Genomic DNA, 15,039 nt, shown 5'->3' with positions numbered 1-15,039 from the left:
ACGGGAGAATTTAACATCATGCATGAGGCTCACGTTGTGTTTCTGTTGGAAAGGGCCGCACTAGGACATCTATCTCCCTTTGAGCTCTGATGGCCTTTTACCCACACTTAACGCCCAAAGAATGCCTCCAGCCGGGCACTGGGAATTACCTGTATATATTGGGAAGCTTGCCTCCTGGGGCTCCCAATCATTCCTCCCAGCCCCTGGCACAGCCCCTGCGCACCCCCACCCCCAACAAAGCAAAGGACTCCTAGTGGCCAGCCGAGCTGGCCTGGAGGTGTCTGTGTCTTCACCAGGGCGTGCTGCCCACCAGACAACCCTGCCAGATCTTGCCCACCCAGACAGATCTTGCCCCTTCCATTTCCACAGGCATCTGCCTCAACTGTGGGCACTGGCTCTTGGTTGGTCCCTTAGGACCCATCTGTTGATGGAGAAGCAACAGCCCAGACCTGGTGGGTTCCTCTCAGGTACCACGCAGTTTGCAGGGAGAGGGTCCTTGGGCACCTCCTTCCTTCCCTCTCGAGTTCTGGGAGCACAGCCTGCTCAAAGAGCAGGCCATTCCCCTGCCCACAGAGATGAAGAGTCCCTCTGAAGAGGGTCAAGTGCCAAGCTCTGGACCCTAACCATCCGCTCTTTTTTCTCAGAGTGCAGAGCAAAAGCTGCATGTGATAATCTAAATGAGGACAGAAAGGAGAACCAGGTGGTGAGTATGGAGCTGACAGGTGGTCCCTGCACAGGCAGCTTCATCACTGCAGGCTCTTGTCTGTAAGACAAGGGTACCTGGGGTATGGGGGGTGGTCAACAGTACAGGCTTTCGGGTTCCTCAACCAGGTTTCAAATTCCTGCTCTGCCACCAGCTGACTCTTGTGGCCTTAGGCAAGTTAGTTAACTCAGCTTATCTCCTCATTTGTACAATGGGTATAAGAATCCCTGTCTTGGGATCCCTGGGTGGCGCAGCGGTTTGGCGCCTGCCTTTGGCCCAGGGCGCGATCCTGGAGACCCGGGATCGAATCCCACGTCGGGCTCCCGGTGCATGGAGCCTGCTTCTCCCTCTGCCTGTGTCTCTGCCTCTCTCTCTCTCTCTGTGACTATCATAAATAAATAAAAATTTAAAAAAAAAAAAAAAAAGATAAAGAATCCCTGTCTGGGGGATCCCTATGTGGCTCAGCGGTTTGGCGCCTGCCTTTGGCCCAGGGCTCGATCCTGGAGTCCCAGGATAGAGTCCCCCCTTGGGCTCACGGCCTGGAGCCTGCTTCTCCCTCCTCCTGTGTGTCTCTGCCTCTCTCTCTCTTTCTCTATGTCTACCATAAATAAATAAATCTTTAAAAAAAAAAAGAATCCCTGTCTTACAGGGCCCGTGAAGATCAAGTAATAGAGGGTACCCATTTAAGTTGTCATATAGCCCAGGATGCTCCTAGAGTCAGGTGGTTGAGAGAAAAGTTGCCAGGTGTCAGACAGACCTGGGTACATTTGAAAGCCAACCCTGCCCAATCAATTGCTGTGCAATCTTGAGCAAGTGACTTAACCTATCTGAACTAATTTCCTCCTCAGTAAAATAAGACCCAATATCAAGGGGTGAGCATTCCATTAACACTTCAGACTTTATAACATGTGCCTGTTTTACATTCTTAGGACACTCTAAACTTGGCCATTGGGGGACTTATCACAGTTGTTAAATATCCCTTTAGACACTTCATTTCTGCCTAGCCCAGCAGCCTGAGAACCCACCCAACACCCCCACCCCAGGGCACTGTGGAAACGTAGCTGGGTTTGCTCATCATTATAGCCCTAGAGTCTAGCAGAGTGCCTGGAGCAGAGTAGGTGCTCAACAAATAGTCATACAATAATCACAGAGTATAACACAGTTCAGCAAAACAGCACAAGGCAGACCTGGACACATAATGAGCAGCAGCTACCACAAATTTTCCAAATTATGGGGATATGTCCCAATAAACCCATTGTGAGTTGAAAATATCATTAAATCAAACATGCATTTACTCCAGCTAATCACGACCAACATCATGGGCTTAACCTAGCCCACCTTAAATGTGAACACTTACACGAGCCTGCAGTTGGGCAAAAATCACCTAAACAAAGCCTATTGTATCATCAAGTTTTGAATATCTCACGTAATTTACTGAAAACTGTAGTGAAAATGAAAAGCAACAGGCACAGAGTCGTTGTAAGGGTATCTCCTGGAGGCCCGGGAGCGCTGCCGCTGCCACCCAGCATCACGAAGAAGCATCAGACGGCTTAACGGCCAGCCTGGGAAAAGATCAAAACTCAAAAGTATGGTTTCCACTGAGAGCATATCGCTTTCTGACCATCATAAAGTTGAAAAAACCATAAGTTGAACCATCACCAGTCAGACCCACTGTGTTATTATGCAGAAGCTGCGCTCTGCAGTACAGGGCTCACCAGCCTCCCCCCACCCCCACCCCCCTCTCCCCCGCGTCCCTTTGCGTTTACCATGCGACAGGTAAACACTTCCCACACCTTTTGGACCCTATTGGAGTCTTCCCTGAAGTCTCTTCTTTTCCAGAAACCAAAACAACCCCTCCAATTCCTTTATCCTAACTTTCTCAAAAAACACACTCCATGCTTCCATTACCCACAAGATTTCTCAGGAGGTTTTGAGGTCAGCAGCCACACCTGCTCCTCTCTCCAGAGGTCTAGAAGCCAGAGGACCCTCGATGCACAGGAGCTGTTGAATTACCGGGCTCCCCCCCTCCTGGTTAGAAGCCACAAGCCCAGAGGACACTACGGTCAGCCTCCCAGCTGGGTGGAACTGCTCCTGGGAACCTGGTCTCCTCCCTCTTGCCCAGCCTTACTCCTATTTTATAAATGGAGAACTGAGGCCCAGCGAGGACCAAGTCACGTGGCTTGTTTCAACAATACTGTTTCCGGGCTAGAGGCAGAGAACCGGGACACAGAACCAGCTGGGATACAGATCAGCACCCCTGCTCTGCCCACCTTTCCCTTCTAGGCCACCCACTCCCCAGGCCCTCCGCTGCCTTCCTTCTTGGCCTTATCTCACCTGAGCATCCGAAAGAGGCGAAGGCCTCTGCGGGGAGACGGTTCAGGCCATCCCCATCCCTGATGGGGCAGTCTTGAGTCTGGGAGCTGATGGTGGCGGAGAGACCCTGGGCCCCTGAACCCAGTGCCCAGCACAAGGCATAGAGAAGCACCTGCGCTCCAAGGGGCCAGTGGCTCAGAACACAGCTCTTATAGGACAAAGCTGCTAGCAGGCGCTGGTCCTCTCCCTTCTCTCCCCACACCAACCCTCTCCTGGGCCCTCCGACCCCCACCCACAGGCGCAGGCGCAGGAGAGCCCTTTTCTACCCAAAACAAATCACCAGCCGCTTCCTCTCCCAATCAGCCACAACTTGGCCCAGCTGGATTGGAATCAAAGGAGTTTCACCCTTAGCCCTTCCTCCCTCTATAACGACAGCCCCCTCCCCCCCAAATATCTAGATGCAGATAAAGATAGAGATAACTTCCAGTCATCGGAGCATGACGGGTGACTCAGACCCAGGGGTACAGGAAGACAGCCTGAGCAAACAGGCAGACCCCCCGAGGAGGGCCATGACCACACTTCCCACTGGGCACACACCAGACCTACAGACTCTACTGTGGGCTCCCACTCCCAAGCTCACCGGGTGGGTGGTGCCAAAGGGCACTGCCAAGGAGAGATCCACACGGCAGGGGTGGGGCAGGGCCTGAGTCCCAGGGGAATATCACTTCCTCTCAAAGCCCCAGAGAGCCGAGAGCCTCAGGCAGCCCTGAACAATAGCCCAAGGCGTGGGTGCCCAGAACTGTGCCCCGGTGCCACATCCTGCCATTCTTCTCCCAGGCCGCACCCTGCCACCCTTCCTGGCTACGCCCGATCCTATCTCTGATGTTTATTCAGAGCTGGGAGCTGAGCTGGCTGCAGGCTTGGGGAAAAACTTTCCTGAGAGGCCCCCCTCACCCTCTCCAGCCTCCGAGGACCCCAAGGGTACCAGATCCAGGGCGTGTGCTGGTCTAGTCTAGCCCAGCTCAGGAGAGGGCTACAGCCAATACCCCCAGTCCAGGGGCTGTTCAGGGCAGGCCAAGGTGGCATTCGCAGGACAAAGCAGCTGATATCAGCCAGTGGAAACCCCATGAGCTCCTGAGCTCCTGCCTCCAGCCTCCAAGAGCCAGCAAGCCTCCCCTGGAACCTCTGGCCCAGAAGCCCAGTTCCAGCCTAAGCTTCACGAACTACCGGTTTGAGCTGAACCCTCACCCAAGGGCACGGCATGATCGAAGGAGCCAGGGAGAGACCGTACTTGTGATGGTCCCATCCCTGGCCTCATCTGGCTGTCCTAGCTCTCGAAGGCACCTGAGTCTTCTCCCGGGCCGGGAGGAGAGTCCAGGAAAAGATGGGGCCCATAGCTTGCAAGTGCTATTGCAGTTCCCAGTGGGATGCACACCTGCCCCACCGTTCTGGGGAAAACTGAGAGTTGACCAGGTGTTTCCTGGAGCCCCTTCTCTGGGGCCCCTCCTGCCTATAGGACTGGATGCTGTCTCCAGCCCCCCAGAATGCTAGGGGGCCCTTGCAGTTCTCTTCTGGTCTCTCAGTGACCCACGTCCTGGGCAGGGGAGTGTGTCTGGTCTTCTGCGCCAGCCATGCCTGCCCAGGACCAGCACACAGCAGATGGTGCAGCCAGGGCTGTTGGGCTTGTCAAAGACCTCCCTTTGGGGACAGCCCCGAATGTGAACTAAGGCCAAGGGGAGGCCAAAAGAGCACTGCAGGCAGAGTACTCGCTTGGCTGGCAGGCAAAACAGGCAAGGGGCTGGCCTGGCCACATGTTTCTCCATCTTCCCCAAGGCCCCAAGGCAAGGGCACCTGAAGCCAGGTCTTTTCCCGTGGGCTGATACACCATCACTTCCCCTCTACACCATCCCATAGTAGGATCCAGTAGTAGGATCCAGTCCAGCACAGACGGAGAGGTCTGCCACAGTCTTCACTGTTCACAGGATTCTGGTTTGGAGATTTTTTTTTTTTTTTAAGATTTTATTTATTTATTCATGAGAGACACAGAAAGGCAGAGACACAGGCAGAGGAAGGAGTAGGCTCCCTGTGGGGAGCCCGATGTGGGACTCAATCCCAGGACCTGAACCAAGGCAGGTTGAGCCACTGAGCCACCCAGGTGCCCAAATTCTGGTTGTTTTTGACTTGAGTCACAGCCAAGGAAGAATCAGTCAAAAGAAACCTAGGCTGCTTTGAGAGCTTGGAAAAAAGACCTGACCTCTCAAAAACTCCATTTCTTTATGTGTAAATGGAGATCCCAACATCTACTTTGTGATTAAAAGGTAGCAAAAACTCAAGAGGACCTGGCCCAGAAGAGCAGCTCAGCAAAGGCAGGAGGGGGATACCCCTCCTCCCTAGCAGGGACCTGGCAGGTCCCAGGCTCCCGGGTCCCCAGCTCTCCATGGAGACAGGAGGCCAGGGGTGACCCTCCAGCATTGCTGGGAAGTGTCCTGGCGAAGCCAGGTTGTCTCTGGTTGACTCAAAGGTTGTCTCTGTGGCCACCGGCCCTGTGTTTGAAGTCTGGCTCCAACCACATGCTACTAGCTGTGGGGCCACAGGCAGGTTTCCATTTCTCCATCTCTAAACTGGAACAAATAAGAACTGTCTCATAGAATTATTCAGAAGACCCAATGTGATGTTTGTAAGAAGCAGAAAAAGTTTGCTCCCTGAATACTCCCCATCACCCTTTGAGGAAGCCTCCCCCAACCCCTGCGGGGCTGAACACACAGAAGACCCACAATGAGGCAGGTCACCCTCTTCCTTCTGTTATCTACTTATAGGCCTCGTCCCTTGGGTCATGTGTCACCATCCCATGTAGGCTGTCCCAGTGTTCTGCGCTGTCCCTGGCCCCCCCTGGAATCTCAAATGGTCAGGGCCCGCCCACACCAAATCAGACACTCAGGCCCCACATGGTGCGGACAGGCCGAAAAGAACCCCGAATTTGCCAAGGAAACCCCATGTATTCAGAGCCACTGCTTATCTGGCCAAGCCACCATGCCTTCCCTTCCCCAGCCCGTGACACAAAGCTCTGCAGCATTGAGGAGCTCCCTCATTTCCTCTGGAGCCCAGGGCAAGTGAAGTGTTGTTCCTATCAACTCCTGCAGTCCCCTGCCAGCTCCAGGAGGGGACAGGAGCAAGCGGAACAGGCAAACACACCCGTGTTTAGCCACCAGGCTGGACAGCACTCAGCTCTATCCTAAGGTCAAGTTTAAGCCATGTGGTCGAAGCTCTCATGGCATTCGGTGACACGGAGGCTCTGGAGATTCATGCAGTTGGTCCAAACCCTAGCATCCCTCTGGCTAGTGGCATGGACAGGCCAATCCCTGCACTCTCAAAGCCCACAACTTTGCTTACTTACAGTCAATAGTGCACTGGCAGGGAGTGAGGAGGCGATAGAGGACAGGCCTGGTGCCTGCAAGTACTGAGTCGAACCACTGCCATGGGTGTCCTCAGCAGAAGCTGAAGCTGGGGGGTGAGAGGCAGATGACTGGGGAGCCACCCAGTTCCACATCGCTCCACGAAGGGACCCAGCAAGTGCCTGAGGCTTAATTTAACCTCTTTACTTCTCAGATTCTTCATCTGTAAAGGGTGTCAAGAAGACCCAACTCTCATGGTTGTTGGAGAATTACTAAGTAGTGTATATGAGCAGCATCTGGCTGGCTCAATTGAAGACCATGCAACTTTTGATCTTGGGGTCGTGAGTTTGAGCCCCACGTTGGGTGTAGAGATGACTTAAAAAATAAAATCTTAAAAAATAAGTAGCACATATGGAACACTCAGCAGGATGCCTGGTAGACGGACGCTTCCTCTTGTTGCGGTTGAATGAACGAATGAACCAGTGAGCCTCCTCTGCCAGGCAGACTGCTCAGCCCAAACCAGGATAGGTCTCAAACGCCCTTCTTAAAGTCATTTCAAACATCAGCCTTCACACATCTATAAGCCCACAGCCCCTCTCAGAGTGGGCACCTGCACACTACCTCCTGGGAGCCCTCGGGGCTCCGGAAAGGTATAATTCTCTTCCCTCTTCCTGCCTTGGCCACTCACTGCAGGGTCAGGGAAATGGGCCCATTGAATGAGATGGGTAGTTGGTACAAGACTGAAGATTACATAAACACCGGTCACCAAGAAGGCCACCATGCAGTGTTGACAGGAAGAGAGCCTTGAACCCAGAAGGCTGGCATGCAAATAATCAGCAAATCCACTTTGGCCTCATGCTCCCCCCTCCCCCAATGGGGATGTGTGTTCCTCCAAAGGCTCCACACAAGATCCACCTTGAGAGAAGGTCTGGGGGCTTTCTGAGTAGTTCAAGAGTCTAGCTTCCAGGGGGATCCCTAGGTGGCTCAGTGGTTTAGCGCCTGCCTTTGGCCCAGGGTGCGATACTGGAGTCCCGGGATCAAGTCCCACATCGAGCTCCTGGCATGGAGCCCGTATATCCCTCTGCCTGTGTCTCTGCCTCTCTCTCTCTCTCTCTCCCTATGTCTATCATTAAAAAAAAAAAAAAGAATCTAGCTTCCAGCTTGAGCAGATGATGAGGAAGCAAGGTGCCCTCAGCACTGCAGGGGTGGGGGTGTGGGCCTGCGGGCTGGTCCTGGATACACCAGCCTTACCTCTGGGCACTGGCTCAGGTCTGCGGCTTCCCCCATCGCCTCCCCTGCCCCCACCCCAGGGCTTTGGGTGGGACACCACCTGTGCCTGGTTTAAATCTAATCACCACCATCTCCCCCAAGACGAGCTCACTCATCGGAAACCCCAATTCAGCAGCTCCTGCTTAAACAGCATTCATTCTGCAGGCGAACAAAGTGTTCCGTTCTTTTTCTCTGCAAAGGCCGTGTTTCCTCTCCCATTATCTACCCATCGGCAGCCAAGCCTGCCACAAAAGCAAGATTTTTTCTTCCTTTTTGTTATTTTCGTGGTCCCCTTTATTTATGGGTGGCTGTTCCTTCTTGGCTTTGGCTCCTTTTCAAAAGGGCAGGGAAGAAAGGGGAGGAGTGAAGTATGATAGTGTCTGATTTCATCCAAAATGCTCATCAAGCGATCCCCCACATGGTAGCCTGCACCCCAGTCTGCCCGGGACCCCACCTGGTAGCACCAGCACCCTTCCTTCCTGGAAATGGACGCAGGACCACTTCAACCAAAGAATCCTATCTGGCAGAGTGGTGGAATGAGGTATGATTCTGGGAAGGATCCTGGCAGCTGGATAATAATAAAATAACAAGGAGAATATTCAAAATATCTGATCCCTCATGAGCACTGACCACCAGATGGGACTCCACGGACAATGAGTCGGTAGATGCCAGCCACAATCACTGGCTGACACTCTGGTATGGATCAACTAAGCATCCCCCTTGATCAGAGCTAACATTTAATGAGCCTTTGCTATGTGCCAGCACTGCCAGAGTCACTGTCACTTACATTAATTTATTCAGTTTTCATAATAACCACCTGAGGTACACCCATTTTACAGATGGAGAAACTAAGGCACAGAGGTGATTTGAGCCCAGCAGCCCAGTGTTGGAACCCAGCTCTCAATCAGACAACGGGAACCGAGCACACAATATGTAAGTGTCAGCTTTGGGAATGAGCCTTTTTAATTCTTTCAATAGTCCGTGAATTAGTTACTATTATCATCTGTTTTACTGATGAGGGGATGGAGGCTTAAGGAGGTTTAAGCACCTGCCCAAGGTCACAGCCAATGAGTGGTGACCAAGACACTGAACCCAGAGCCCTTCCTCTAGGGACCAGATTTTAGGGTTCTCTGCTACAGATCTGAGGTTTCAAGAGCCACTGAAAGTCATCTCCTGGAGGCAGAAATGTCTGTCTTCCACCCCCCAACGTCCACTGTTTCCATGATGGGGGTCAAGGGACCCACATGTGAGAAGTCACAGGCAAACCTGGGCTGACAAAGCCCTGGTTTCATGAGTTTGCAGGCCTTACTCACTCCTGCCAGCTGCAGCAGGAGACCAGGTCAAAGCACAGGGGACGCTCAATGTAGCCTGCCCACACCACTTGCAGAGATAAAACGATTCAAAGCCAGCATCCTACCATAGTATCTTCTGAGGGAACGAGCGGCGCCACTCTGGAAGGCGCACGGCTGCTCCAGCGCCTGAGCTCCCTTATAGGTACCGCTTCTTTGTTTGCTGGCCCTCTTTCCATGCCACCTACCCCCCCAGGCCTCCAAGCCTGCTCCCTTTGCTTTCCATTCATGCCTGACCTCCATGGCATCGAGCTGAACCTTGTGCTCCGTGGTCCCTTGTAACACATGCACCTAATGAATGGTTGTACTCATTCTTATTTTCTTATCATTTTTTTGCCCTGAATGTAAAAGGGATGTATGCTCATGGTAGGAAATCTGCAAATTTTAGGATAAAATAGAGAAATGTGAGAGTCACCCATTTCCCATTAACCTGGAGGTGGCCACTGATCAGAATGTGGCACATCTCCATCAAATCTTTTTTCTAGACATAGTTTCCTTTTCCACTATCGAGCTCATAAGCAAATTTTATATTACTTTTCTCCCCATTTAATAGTCTATCAGAAGGGGGTGGGCACTTGGGTGGCTCAGTCCACTAAGTCTGCCTTCAGCTCAGGTCATGATCCCACATCGCATCAGGCTCCCTGCTCAGTGGGGAGCCTATTTCTCCCTCTCCCTCTGCCCTTCCCCCTTGCTTGTGCTCACTCGCTTGCTCACCCTCTTTCTCATATAAATCTTTTAAAAAAATGTTTATTAGAGGGAGTTTTCAGGTTTCTAAAAACCTGAAACTATAAGATCAGCTGTAATGTTTGCATACCTTCCCCTCTATGGCAGCACCATCTTTGTACCCAATGCCCAGGGTTGAAATGGTTCAACTCTTGAGAAAATTTCATTACTGAAACCTTCCCTTCATCCACAAGGTCATACATTTACCCTCCAGACACCTCTGGTGGGTCACAGCCATTCTGTTCCTGCCACAGATGGGAAGGAAAGTACCCTGACAGCAGACAGAGCAAGGCAACAGAAGGACCTCATCTGCCTCCTCTTTGATGGGCAGGGGATAGAGCAGCAAAGGAAGTGCAAGATGGAGGGCAGAGGCCAAGATGGGGGGCGGAGGCCAAGACGGGGTGCCCGGAAGTTTGGGACCAGGGCCTGACCGCTTCTACTACAGGGAGGGCCTGTCTCAGCATTTCTCAGGGCTTTGACTTCCCCTTAAAAAAGACGGGAGAATTACAATGAGATACCTCTTCACATCCACTATATGATGGATTTTTTTTTTTTTTTTTTTTTAAAGAAGAATTGGCAAGGATGTGGACAGTTGCTGGTGGGGATATAAAATGATGTAACCACCATAGGAAACAATATGGCAGGTCCCCCCAGAATTAGATATAAAAGAACTGTATCATCCAGCTATTCCACTTCTGGAATATACCCAAAAGATTTGAAAGCAGGATCTTGAGGAAATATTGGACATCATAAGCATGATTCACAACAGCCGAAGGATAGAAATAATCCAAGTGTCTATGGAAGCACAAACAGAAAAAATGTGGTGTGTGTGTATACAGAATATATATTGTACGTAGAGGTACGTATACGTAGGACTGTTATCAGCCTTGAAAGGAAGCAAATTCTGACACATGCTACAATGAGGATGAACCCGGAAAACACGATGGTAAGAGAAATAAGTGGGACACAAAAGGGCTAATATTTGATTCTGCTTATATGAGGTACTTGGAATAGTTAAATTCAGAGATGGAAAGTAGAACAGAGGTTAGCAGGGGCAGGGAGAGGGGGGTAGGGGGAGTTGTTTAATGAGGACAGAATTTCGGTTTAGGATGATGCAAAATTCTGGGATCCCTGGGTGGCGCAGCGGTTTAGCGCCTGCTTTTGGCCCAGGGCGCGATCCTGGAGACCCGGGATCGAGTCCCACGTCGGGCTCCCGGTGCATGGAGCCTGCTTCTCCCTCTGCCTGTGTCTCTGCCTCTCTCTCTCTCTGTGTGTGACTATCATAAATAAATTTTTTAAAAAATTTTTAAAAAATTAAAAAAAAAAAAAAAAGGATGATGCAAAATTCTGGAGACAGACAGGAGGATGGCCGTACAAAGTGAATGTACTTCCCACCCCTGTACAATTAGAAATGGTTAAAATGATCAATTTTGTTATTGCATCTTTTGCCACGAAAAAAAGAGATGGAGAAGATGAAGGTGCTAATAATTTACACTTTCACGGAACCTTTAATCTTGCAGATGGGCAGAGGGAAGAGCATAAACACAGCTTTAGAGACTGGGGACTCATGTCAGACTGGGTGTCGGGGGAGCAGCGGGGCTGGAGACCGGCTGCCTTTGGAGAACCCCATGCTCACAAAGCCATAATTAACATCACTAATTGAAGTGTCTAGAAAAGGCCAGAGCCAGACAGTGCCAGACCTGCCCCGCCAGCTAGATGGCCTTCCACTCCATGCCTTCCGTGCCTCCAGGAACATTCAAAGACTTCCACCTGCCAGGCAGAGACAGGTGTATTGAGGGCCCTTCCTCAGCAGGGAGGGAAAGGATCTGGGGGCAGGAAGAGGGGGAGAGGAAGAGATTAGGTTCCCTTCAAGTTGGGTCCCTGGTCTTCCCAGAAATCCTTTCCTCCAGTGTCCCTCTCAGGGTGGCAGTTTCAAGGAAAGCACTGGGCCGACAACTGGTTTCTGGAACAGATCTGGCCCTACACACCTGGGCCAGTCATCCCCCCTTGCAATGGGCCTCTCTCAGCATCATATGGAGAAGACACAGAGACACTGGTCCCAACAGAAGCTCTAGACCAGGAGGTCTGAGCTGACAGAGGCAGAGGATGGGGGACGGATGGCACAGATAGACATGGGAAAGGGAAACGAGCAGGGTCTCATCTCCTTATTCCACAGACACTGGTTTGAGGGCCACCTGCAACACTCTTTCCTGCTGGATGAGTGACAGACTGGGACCAAAGTCCCATCCAGCCCTAAGACTGATCTGCTATTTCCATTTTCTATTACTGGTGACTTTCCTGGTAAAAAATATTTCAGTTCCCACTTAACCAAGTACACATCACAGGGTCCCAGTGTCTCTAAGAGCTGCCTGTGCTCTGTGGCCACGCGGAGGGCAATCCACCACAAGGGACCCTTGGGGACTTCCTATGGAAACCAAAAGGCCACCCAGCATCTTTGTCCAAAGGGGAAAGAGGGAGGAGTTCCCCTCCTGGCCCTTGTGTCCCCAGGCCCTCCCTCCGCCCCCATTGGACCATCAGAGCCATTGTTTTCCATCCCCACAGTCACTGCCCTGACCCACGAGGTGGGGGTCAATGATGGGATCACTGGAGGCACCAGCTCTGGTGCTTAGGAAGAATTTAACCCTCTCCTTCCAGGCTCATGACTATCCACACACACAGACCTAACTGTATGGAGGGAAATATAATTGTAGACGGGCTCCAGACAGGCCCAGGTGAGACTTCTGAGTGCACAGTGGAAACAGCACTGAATTTGGAGGCTGAGGGTCTGAGAGCACTAGCTCTGATGCAAACTCAGAATGCAATCCTGGGCAGGTCCTAATTGTCTAAGTCTGTTTGCCTAGCTGTAAATTGGAAGTCAAAATTCCCACCACCAGATTGCTAGGGACCTCAGCACAGCGACTTTCTAAAAATGTCAAAGTGCTCCATACACTTGATGGTTCACGAAGCCTCATCGTACTAGGGAAAAGGAGCCGGATGCTTTTAATTCACCGTGGGGCCTGGACCCACCATCCAACTTCCCAAGGTCTCAGTTCTTCCATTTGCACATGGGGTCAATTATTACTTCTCCCAGAGATAAATTTTAAGTGGGGGAGGGCTCCAAGGTCTTTGGTGCGGCTAAGTGCCTGGTTTCCACTTGCCGGCCGCAGCCCAGATCAGCAGAAAGATAATCACAGAGTGATCACAACAAGCTCAGCACTTCAGGTATTTTCAGCGGCAGCAAGACCCATTTTATAGACGAGGCACCTGAAGCGAAGGGGTAGAGGCAGAATCCTTCTTAGATCCGCTGGAGGGGCGCCAGGGTGGCTCAGCGGCGGAGCGCCTGCCCTCAGCCCGGGGCGTGATCCTGGGGACCCGGGATTGAGTCCCGCGTCCTGCATCGGCCTCCCCGCAGGGAGCCTGCTTCTCCCTCTGCCTGTGTCTCTGCCTCTCTCTCTGTGTCTCTAATGAATAAATAAAAACCTTAAAAAAAAAAAAAAATCTGCTGGACTCCCAAGTCCAAAACCACCGAAACCTGGAGATGAGGCGGCTGCCCAGAGGCACAGCCCAGGCCAGCTGACCGTCCACCAGGAGGGCTGGGTGCGGGGAGGGCAGCCTCCACTTCCGGCCGGTCCTTCTAGGCAGCGCCTGAGCTGCCCGGAGTCCAAAGGTTAGTTAAAGGCTGTTTATTACTATGAATCATCACAAGTTCCCTGGCAGTTGGGTTTTGTGAACGTGCGGGTTTCATGCCTCGAGGCAATCCCAACTACAGGCGAATTTCAGAGATTTAACAAAAATCTATCCTACTTGGCGTAGAATTGTTCCCCGTGTAGTGACCAGTCTAAGGGGTGACCCTGTGCAAAGGACAAAGAGCGGTTTGCTCTGAGCCGGGTGGGCACTTCTGTGACACCTGGCACCGCCCCTCCAGAGCTAGTGCGTGACAGTCCATACCCTTCCTAGGGTTGCTCCTCCGCACCAGCATGGTGGGGTCCACCTGCTGGGGTCCACACCCCAGCCCGCCACCGCCGCACGCCCGCACCCCTGCTCCAAGCTTCTGGAACACCTGGGGCAGCGGTTCTCACCCTTACTTCTCTGAGTGAACGGGTCCCGCTAGCAACAAGAGCAGCCGACACCAGGGTAAGATTCCCGCACGTGCCGGGTGCTGCTCCCTTCCACCGAATCCTTCCAACACGCAGGGCATGACCGCAAGCAGCCGGTTACAGTTGCGGAAGCCGAAGCACAGAGAGGCTAAGTAACTTGGCCAGGGCTGTACAGAAGGTGCATCTGCGGGTCGCAAGTAAAGAAGGAAAACTGTGGGAGGTGGAGGGAGGTGTCCCCACCACACTGCGAAGAGCTGCTTTTCCCATTTCCCAGATCCCAGAGACCATGCTCAAGACCCAAGGGAGGGCTGTCTGCACATCCAGCTGCACATCATGGCCACCCCAGCACTGAGCCCCAAAAAGCCACAATGGCCAAGATCCTAGTGTACTGGCTCTCACTTACTGGCGGCTTCTGCACTCCCACCCCTGTACCAAGCCCTGTAATGGGTACATTACTTGACTGAAACCTTTTAACCTTGTGAAATAGGTATTTTATTCTCATCTTGCTTTGTAGATGAGAAAACTAGGCTCTAAGAAAGTTCTAATATTTGCTGGAAATCACACAGCTCAGAAGAAAGAGTCGGCACTCAAACCTCGGTTTCTCCAGGGGCACCCAAGGAGCTCAGTGGCTGAGTGTCTGCCTTTGGCTCAGGGCATGATCCTGGGGTCCTGGGATCGAGTTCCGCATCAGGCTCCCCAGAGGGAGCCTGCTTCTCCTTCTGCCTGTGTCTCTGCCTCTCTCCCTGTGTCTCTCATGAATAAATAAATAAAATCTTTAAATAAAAATAAATAAATAAATTAAGAAACCCTGGGTCTATCTGACTCCACCTTGCAGCCTTCCAACCCAAGGCTGTGGAGGTGGAAACGGCTCCATCAGTCCTGGCACTCTGGCTAACTCGGCTGAAATGCATTATTCCCACAGTGCCACTCTGTTTCCTAGGATTCTCTGCCTCACCTCCCCAAACACATTTCAGCTTCCCTGTGGGCAGGGTCTAGTCTCCTCTTCCCCCACCTCACCCAATTCCTTCACATGGGAGGGCTTGGTAATGCTTATCCATTCCCTGAGGATCACATTTACTCAAAAAATTGTATCAGACCATTGCCTTTTAAAATGACGTCTAGAGATTAATAATTCTCAACCCTGGGGCGCCTGGGTGGCTCAGTCAGTTAAGCATCTGCCTTCAGCTCAGGTC

General features: G+C 52.0%; 1 protein-coding gene across 17 annotated transcripts in view; it reads right to left on the bottom strand.

Moving 5' to 3' along the window:
- SOX13 (SRY-box transcription factor 13) overlaps positions 1 to 15,039 on the bottom strand; it is a 47,827-nt gene that overhangs the window by 14,628 nt on the left and 18,160 nt on the right. The window contains exons 1-2 of one of the 17 annotated variants that reach the window (XM_072759311.1): positions 3,038 to 3,305; positions 2,061 to 2,265 (exon numbers count right to left, since the gene is read on the bottom strand). The exons of 11 other annotated variants lie outside the window; for them this stretch is intronic. Coding sequence is in view for 2 of the 6 variants with exons in the window: in XM_025991444.2 (XP_025847229.1) it covers positions 3,038 to 3,045 (8 nt within the window). In the remaining 4 variants the exon portion in view is untranslated. Of the gene's footprint in view, positions 1 to 2,060; positions 2,266 to 2,615; positions 2,989 to 3,037; positions 3,413 to 15,039 lie in introns of those variants that run through there. 5 more of the 17 variants (XM_072759318.1, XM_025991444.2, XM_072759310.1 and 2 more) reach the window with 5 other exon arrangements.

The sequence above is a fragment of the Vulpes vulpes genome, chromosome 5 (genome assembly GCF_048418805.1).
Source record: "Vulpes vulpes isolate BD-2025 chromosome 5, VulVul3, whole genome shotgun sequence".
Classification (NCBI taxonomy): domain Eukaryota; kingdom Metazoa; phylum Chordata; class Mammalia; order Carnivora; family Canidae; genus Vulpes; species Vulpes vulpes.
This window is presented reverse-complemented; position numbering and strand designations above follow the sequence as displayed.